Source organism: Kickxella alabastrina (genome assembly GCF_025024165.1).
Source record: "Kickxella alabastrina strain RSA 675 chromosome Unknown BX661scaffold_99, whole genome shotgun sequence".
Lineage (NCBI taxonomy): Eukaryota > Fungi > Kickxellomycota > Kickxellomycetes > Kickxellales > Kickxellaceae > Kickxella > Kickxella alabastrina.
Window position 1 is genome coordinate 15,223 of NW_026251570.1, and position 8,507 is coordinate 23,729.

The following is an 8,507-nucleotide window of genomic DNA, read 5'->3' on the forward strand; positions in this document are numbered from 1 at the left end:
TAAGTTTATAAATATAACTTGAGGCTGTTTTAATATCCCTTTTTCTTCTTTTTTTGTTCTTCTTCTTCTTCTTCTTCTTCTTCTTCCAATGCCTAAATTATCGTGTTCATTTTTAGTAGTTACCACTATGAGGTCAAACCCACCGAACTGCCCGTCGAGGTGTCCGAGTACAACCGCAGTTTTGTCAAGACCCTGGAGAAAATAAAGCGGCGCCACGATCCCGTTGTCACTGCCCTGGCACAGGGCGTGGTCGAGTACAAGCAGCTGCTGAAGAGCCACACCATCCACCCACACGTGCAGCACTTCCTCGACCGCTTCTACCTGTCACGGATCGGCATCCGGATGCTCATCGGCCAGCAGATCGAGCTGAACCAGCCGCAGCAGAAGCACCGCGACTACGTCGGCGTCATCTGCACACACACGCGGATCGCTGACGTCATGCAGGAGGCCATTGCTAACGCGCGCTTCATCTGCGGCGACTACTACATGCTTATGAGCGTCCCAGAGATCGAGCTTCATTGCCCCACAGACCTGGAGTTCATGTACGTGCCGAGCCACCTGCACCATATGATCTTTGAGCTGCTGAAGAACTCGCTGCGCGCCGTCGTCGAGTTGTATGGCGACGAGGCCGAGCGGTACCCGAAAATCAAGGTGGTGGTCGCCGAGGGCAACGAGGACATTACTGTGAAGGTTTCGGATGAGGGTGGCGGTATTCCGCGCAGTGCCATGGAGCAGGTGTGGACGTACATGTACACGACTGCGCAGACGCCCATGCTGGACCCCGAGTTTGACCAGTCAGACTTTAAGGCCCCGTTGGCCGGCTTTGGCTATGGCTTGCCGCTGAGCAGGCTGTACGCTCGTTATTTCGGCGGTGACCTCAAGCTGATCTCCATGGAGGGCTATGGCACCGATGCGTATCTCCATCTGAGCCGCCTGAGTGACAACGAAGAGCCACTGGCTTAAGTAAATAATTATTTTTATTTGTGTATACATTTCTTTATTTCTTGCTAAATCACTCTTGATCTTCAAAGTCAAAATACGACAGGCTGTGCTTCTTCTTGTGCAGCTTGGCTCTTCTCTGCTCCCTCTGCGCGGCCAATAGCTCCAAAACGTCCTTCTGCAAGTCCTTGTTTTTCTTGGTCACCAATTTGCTAACGGCGCGGAGTGTCTTGGTATTGCGTTCGAGCTGGAGCTCCTTTTCCGAAAGTTTTTTGGTTACTGTAAGTTCTTTTGGTGATAATGTCTCTATGGCAGTGGTGGTGGATGGCTCTGTGGTGGGGGTTTTGCGCCGGATAAATGCCGTGACGTTTTGTCTGTTACGTTCTTTGCGCACACGCTTTGAGGGTGCACGTTTCATCAGAATGTTGAGCGCTTGGATGGATTCTATGCTGGACATGGTTTGATATTATTATAAAACAAATTAAAGGAAAATAAATAAATTGAAGGAAAGAAAAATAAAATAAAATATAGTGAAGAAAAATAAAATACATTTTGACACTGTTCTTTCATTTTTTATCAAGAAAAAAAAGCCAGATGTTTGATTGATTAATTTTATACTGGTGATTGTAATCAAGGCTTATTCCGGAATCCTGGTAAGTGAAATGAAATTGAAGAGGAAAAAAAAAAAAAAAGAAGAAAAAAAAATGAAGCAACATGGCTGTGGTTTTCTCCACACCAGTTTTTTCTTTTTAAAATAAAAATAAAAAAGAATGGCCGGTTTCATTGCCTTAAAAAGACAAAAAGAGAAGGAAAAAATGTTTTTTTTTAAAAAAGGACTTATTCGTCACTTTGTGATCTGCAAAACACACAATTTGTAATAATAAAAATTAAAACAAAGAAGCGCTAATATGGTGTGATTTTGAGGCCTGGATGTAGTGAAAATAGTGATGTTTCTCTTTCATAAAGTAATAAACGTCAGCACCTCTTCCTTTCCTTTTTCTTTACCTTTTTTTTCTTTTTCTATTTTTTCTATTTTTTCTATTTTTTCTTTTTCAGTCTGTAACATTTACTGCACTTTTATTTATTCATTCCTTCAATTTCATTTATTCATTTATTATCTTTTCTTCCACAACACACGCAAAAAAAGCAACAAAAAAAAGCAAAAGGGAGAAATTCGACAATGCTAAAAATAAGGTCGTTCCTCACGCTCCTAGTATTCGCCTCTCTCGGGCTTCTAACCTACACAACGTACCAATACCGGGACAATTTTCGTGACCGCAGCGTCACCAACTTCACCAATGATTCTTCCCCAGAAGAAGACAGCGGAATGTTCCACAACCTCCTCGCCAACAACCTCTCGAACCTTTGGCAAGGCGACACCCACGTAGTAATGGGTAAAATGGCCAACGAAACACTCCGCGCGCAACTCGGCCGCCGCACCTGGTACCTAATGCACGTCATGGCGTCCCGCTACCCGACAGACCCAACGGCGGATGAAAGAGGAGCGATGAAAAGCTTTTTGTTCTTGTTGTCGCGGTTGTATCCTTGTGGGGATTGTGCGCATCATTTTCAACAGCATTTGAAGAAGCATCCGCCGGTGGTTGACTCTAGGGATAAGTTGGAACAGTATTTGTGCGCTATGCATAATGTTGTTAATAAGTCGTTGAAGAAACCTGTCTTTGATTGTGCTGTTGTGCATGAGACTTATGACTGTGGGTGTGGGCCGGATAACGTCAGATATAACCCTAAAGCCGTGAACTAGAAAAATGCGTTTTTTGTCTTTTTTTGGGAACTTTTTTTTTCTTTAATCTTACAATTTTTTATTTATTTGCAGCTTTACTGCCCAGTTACTTGCTTGAGCAAGCTCCTTTTTTCAGGGTGGTATGTGCAACAGGGTTGATGAGTTTGAAGATGCTCTGATTTGATTTGCTTTGGGTTTGAGCGCAGCAATACATCACAAGTGTCATCTATTTAAATTTTTATGAATTTTTATTATTCTCAGCATGTGCGGACAAAACAATGCTTAAAATAAATGAGCGGCCCTGCACAGTGCTTTTTATTTAATTAAACGGCGTCTTGGTCATAGCCCAGGGTGTTTTAAAAGCTCTCTTTTGAATTTTTCTTGTGCATTTTTCTCTTTATTCACCAAATAAATACTATTTTTCATTTCACTACTTTAATAACCAAAAACAAACAAACAGGAAGAAAAAAATAAGCTATGACGCAGACAAAAGGACAGCAGCACACATCCGACCTGCCACCGGCATACTCGACCACAGACCCCAGCGTGTATTCCGATGGCGCTGCTCCCCCTACTGCCACTTATCCTTCGCAGAGCGACCTAAAAATCGACCAAATCGGACCCAAACAACTCCGTGCAACCCAAGGATTCCCTCTAGACCGTCCGCTATTTATCCATACGACAAATATTTCCGGCAGCACGCTCCTCGTGCAACCAGACACTAACATCAATAACCACAATGCGGTTATTGTCAGCGTCGAGGTGGCCTCCCAGGCGGGAGGTATCCGGGATAAATGCGATGTTCTTGTGCATATGAATGCACATGGTGAATATGAGTTCCATGTGCAGTCAAGGTATGCTTTTTGGAGTATGGCGCTTGTCCAGTGTCGGTTTACTGTGAGCATTCCCTTTGGTGCCGGCGGCATGCATCCGGGGGTTAGGACTGAGCTGACAAATGGCTGCGTTGATATCGTGCGGCTGGGTAATATGCGGTTCGGGTACGTAAATGTAACCACGACGAATAAGCCCGTGACTTTAACGGACGTGCGCAGCAGACTTGTCCAAGTCATATCAACCAATTCCTGCGTACAGGCTACCGGTGTAATATCTGAAGCCGAGATTTCCCTGAGAACCACGAATGCCAACATAGCCCTGGTGAACTCTCAGGCGCCGCAGATCACCGTGTCTTCGACTAACCGCACTGTCACTCTGCAGAGCGTATCTGGACAGGCTGTGCATGCACAGACTAGTAACTCAAGGGTTGTCTGCGATAACGTCACTGCCGGTGGTGAGATGCACCTTGTAACTACTAACTCTACAGTGTCGACAAATGTTGTTGTGGCAGATTCCCTGCGCATCATGACGAGTAACTCCGGGGTGGAGGGGTCGTGGCGGGTTGGGAGCTATTTGGGTGTTCGCACGACGAATGGGAGTATTACCGCGGATGTCTTGTTTAATGGTGATGCGGGGAGTGCCCGTGCCGTTGTTGAGCTTTGTTCTTCGAATGCTCCAATTAGGGCAAAACTGCCGGCGGGATTGTTTCGTGGCTCGTTTGATGTCAAGACGTTGAATGCTAATGCTGCTGTGGTGTGGAAAGGAGGCAGTGACAGTGGCAATGACGGCCAGATAGTGGGTGGTATGCCGTTGAACTTTAGCGTGGATGATAAGTGCCATAAGCATGGTACTGTTGCTGCTGCTGCTGCTGCTGTTGGATTGGGGCATATGCAACATGATTTTTCGGCAAAGACATCTAATGCCCTGGTTGAGCTTTTGTTTGTGTGAGAGACAAACTTAGGTTTTACAATATTGGCTGATTTGATTATTTTAATTTATTTAATATGCACGTGGTTTTTTTATCAGTAAATGTTTATAATGGAAAATTTCTCGGACAATTATTTATTGTTTTTTCTGCACCTTGGCTTTCGTATCAGCAAATAATCCGGCTCGGTCATCATGTAGAAACTGATATAGCTCGGCCCATTTTTCTAAAAGGACCACTTTGCCCGACATGGGATGTTTTTATATTTCCGAAATTTACCTTTATAACATGGCCATGTTATTTTTCCTTCGAATATGGCGCCATTAATTCCTTCATTTACCTTCATGGAACCTTCCTACGACTAAATCCGCCTTCTCGGCCGTGAAATTAAAAAGCCGCGTGTTGTAAATACTACGCATGAACAAAGACAAAGAGGTATAAAAATCAACAAACGCAGGCTAATATATGTACATATGTGTCAGTCGGACACAACCATTGTTATTTTTAAAAGCACTCAATTTAATGTATACTGATACTGACATGTTATGCCCATTTCACCTGTCAGCAAGTTGCAAAATAAAATTAGCATGTGGTCATCCAATAAATTGGTTTTATACTTTTTTTTAAAAAAAAAAAAAAAAAAACTGTACCGCTAATTTATTTTCCTTCTGGTGGTGTGAGATATTTTTGTAATGCACGCATGCTTATCAGAAATTACAGTATTGTGATAAATGTGGTTTGGAATCACAGAAGTCGTGTCGATCTGTTTTGAACCAGTGTATGTTTTTGTGTGGGAAAGGGAAAACCGCATTTCTGGTGTGAGAGTTGGTCTTGCCGTCTGGAGTTTATTTTTATTAGTTTATTTTTCTTACAGTCAATTTGTGGATTTTAAAGCAGCTCACAACACTGTTGCAAGCCAAATATGATAAAAGTAAAGAAAAACGAAAATAGATCCAGTAATGTCATCATAACAACAATTGGCAAAGGAATTCCCCTCCCCTCTCATCCCTACCCACTTCTTTCCCTCACACCATATCGACTTGCTTCTTAGTCTGCAGCTCACAAGTTGGCAATAATAACCCGCTTGGCTTGTTTCATTTGTCTCGGTATATAATCGCACCATTTTTAATTACAAAGCACTTTTCGCATTTTGCTTAGCATTGGCTGCAATGAACCCTTATTTTTACAATACAAATATTAACATTTTTCATAAGCCAATTCTTGGCGCGGCCCCTTCCAAATGAAAACTTTAAAAAATTATGACAGTGCTTGACAGAAAAATTAAAAGCATTCAATTTTGCTGCCCTTGCCATTTTCCTCTCTCCCCCACCACAAAAGCGAAAACGATACGAGAATACAAAATGCTGGTGGCATTATTCTATCAGTGTGCAGCATGAAAGAATAATAAAATGGGCAGGGAGGATAAAATGATCGCCAAATTCTTAAAAAAGACATTCGGTCCCAAAAAGAAAACAAAATGCGGGATTGAGGGAGTGAGTGAGAGTGGGAGTAAGAGTGTGCGAAAAATGTGAAAAAGGAGCAGCACAAAGACCGGCCACTGAAAATCATCGTATTTTTAGATTCCACCCACTCTCGTTTCTGCAAAGCAAACAACAATAATTATTTGTTTTTTGTGATTGTTTGCCTTTTTGCACCCGTTCTTTCTGGTGCCAAGCAAGCTTTTTCCTTTTCTTTTGCTTTTTTCATTGATGGAGGGTGGGTGAACAGCTGCACCTTCGAGAGACTATGGAAAATAATACTATGCCAGTTTTCAGGACGCTAGAAATAACTGGTATTTCAATTAGTAGTGAATTCCCGCTTTTTTCTTTGGGCTTTTCTCTGTATAAATAATAGCGCGCCGTGTACTTGCAATAAAACTGACTTGTTTCGCTCATCCTTTTTCAATTTCTTTTCTTTTCTTCGCTTGCTTGACATATTATATTCTTTTATTTTATTTTCAGCACTTTCCTTTCATCTTTTTTTGATTTTTGTTCTTGTATTATTGGTGTTTAGTCGCTTATTTGTTCTACTTGGACCTTCATCATCTATCTATCTACACCCCCACATCCCTCCACCTTCTTCCACCCCTACGGACATTATCCTCTAACGCACCGATCACTTTTCTGTACACCCCCATATCGCGCTTTGTATCCAACTGTGAATCGCAAACACACAGTCAAACCCGTACCAACAGCAATCACCAGCTTCCATCACCCCCACCCTGTCTTTATTCGACATATTCGCAGACACATTATGAAGCTTACCACCGCATTAGTGACCATCGCCGCTTTGGTCAGCGTCGGAGCCAACGCCCAGGCGTGCAGCAGCAACGTTGTGCGCAAGGAGATTCGTAGCCACACCACCGCCGAGTGGGCCAGAGTTACCAAGGTAGTCAAGCTGCTGCAGGACAGCGGCTGGTTCACCTGGTTCGCGTACATTCACACGGCCAATTTTGGCACCATCCACGGTTGCGAAATTTTCCTCCCGTTCCATCGTCGCTTCCTCAGGGATTTCGAGTCGGTCGGCCAGATGTACGACAAGCAGTTTGCCCTGCCCTACTGGGATGAGCTGCGCGACTATGCCAACCCCGCCACCTCTACGTCTGAGCTCTCCTACCTGGGAGGAACGGCCAGGGCGGTGACAGCTGTGTGGCCAACGGTATCCAGGCCAACTGGAGCATGGGCTACCCCAACAAACACTGCCTGCGTCGCAAGTACAACAGCGGCGCCAAGATTAGCGCCTGGTACTCGCCCGAGTTCATTCAGTCACTCATGTCGCGCTCGACCAAGATGTCCGAGCTGCGCCCCTCATTCGAGTACTCGCTCCACGGCTCCGTGCATCTCGCCCTCGGTGGTGACATGATCATGGACTGGAGCCCCAACGACTTTGCCTTCTGGGTCCACCACGCCAACATTGATCGTCTGTGGTTCGTCTGGCAGATGCAGAACCCCAACCAGAACTTCTGGTCCATCGAGGGTGTCGACATCAAGGGCAAGGCGCTGACCTACGGCACGCTGCTCCCCAACTACAACGAGAACATTCTCAGCACCATGCAGCCCGGCTACAACAACATGTGCTTCTTCTACGACAACGGCAGCACTGTTTCGCGCAAGCGCAGCCTGCACAACAAGCGCGACCAGCGCAAGTGCCTTCACCGCCCCTCCACCCAGATGCCGCCTCTGGTCGAGGGCGTTTTCGAGAACGTCGATGATGTCCCCGTTGCCGCCGATACTTACGTCAAGGATACCATTGTGGCTAGCCTGCCCAAGGATGTCCTGAACAAGTGGTTCCCCACTTACACCGTCATCCCTGCCACTGGCTACAACAACACCATCGATAACGTGATTCCCCCGGTGCCGGCTCTCGATGACACTGGTGTCCACACCACTACCGAAGAGGCAGTTGTCAGCGACGCCTACACCTCGGCTGCTGTGTCCAGTGATGACGAATACCTCAGTGACGTTGACAGCTCCCTGCCCGAGTACCTGTCCTCCCAGGAGGAGAGCGAGTACTCCGCCATCCCCATCCCCACTGACGAGAGCGAAGTCAGCAGCGTTCAGGAGTCTGCTGTCTACTCCGAAGCATATGTTGCATTTGATTACGAGGAGAACCCCGATATCTACGGCATCGACGGTGTTGGAATCAAGTACCCCATGCCCAACCCGTTCCCCCTGACTCCCCAGTGGGTTGCAATGCACAACCTGTCCCCCGAGGTAATCCATGAGAACTACCAGCAGGCTAAGGACTTTGTCAGGGACATGAACGTTGCCGGTTACCAGTCGCCATTTGCCAAGGGCGGTCAGGACGAAGTCTCGGAGTAAATGCACGCACAATCGACAACTGCTCTACACTTTAAGAAAATATTTTTACTTAATTTCACCTACCCGTTCTTCCATTGTTTCAATCAACTATTTTTCCACGTATACTTGTTTTCTTAATTTTTAATTTGACGACAATGTTCAAACATCGTACTTAACTTATGACTATTGTCAGCCACGCATGATGTTGAGTCAAATTGTGTTTTTTTAGAAATTCTTTCAGTGTAAATAAATTGATCAATTTGTAAAC

The 8,507-nt window shown here is 45.2% G+C and overlaps 1 protein-coding gene across 1 annotated transcript; it reads right to left on the reverse strand.

Moving 5' to 3' along the window:
* Positions 1–987: 987 nt before the first annotated feature.
* Positions 988–1,607, reverse strand: BX661DRAFT_103671 (uncharacterized protein). The gene has a single exon (XM_051532405.1). The coding sequence runs from the start codon at positions 1,394–1,396 to the stop codon at positions 1,013–1,015; it is 384 nt and encodes a 127-aa protein (XP_051388454.1). The 5' UTR covers positions 1,397–1,607; the 3' UTR covers positions 988–1,012.
* Positions 1,608–8,507: the final 6,900 nt, after the last annotated feature.

Coding starts and splice junctions, on each gene's coding strand:
- BX661DRAFT_103671 (XM_051532405.1), bottom strand. CDS start 1,396: ATGTCCAGCATAGAATCCATCCAAGCGCTCAACATTCTGATGAAACGT.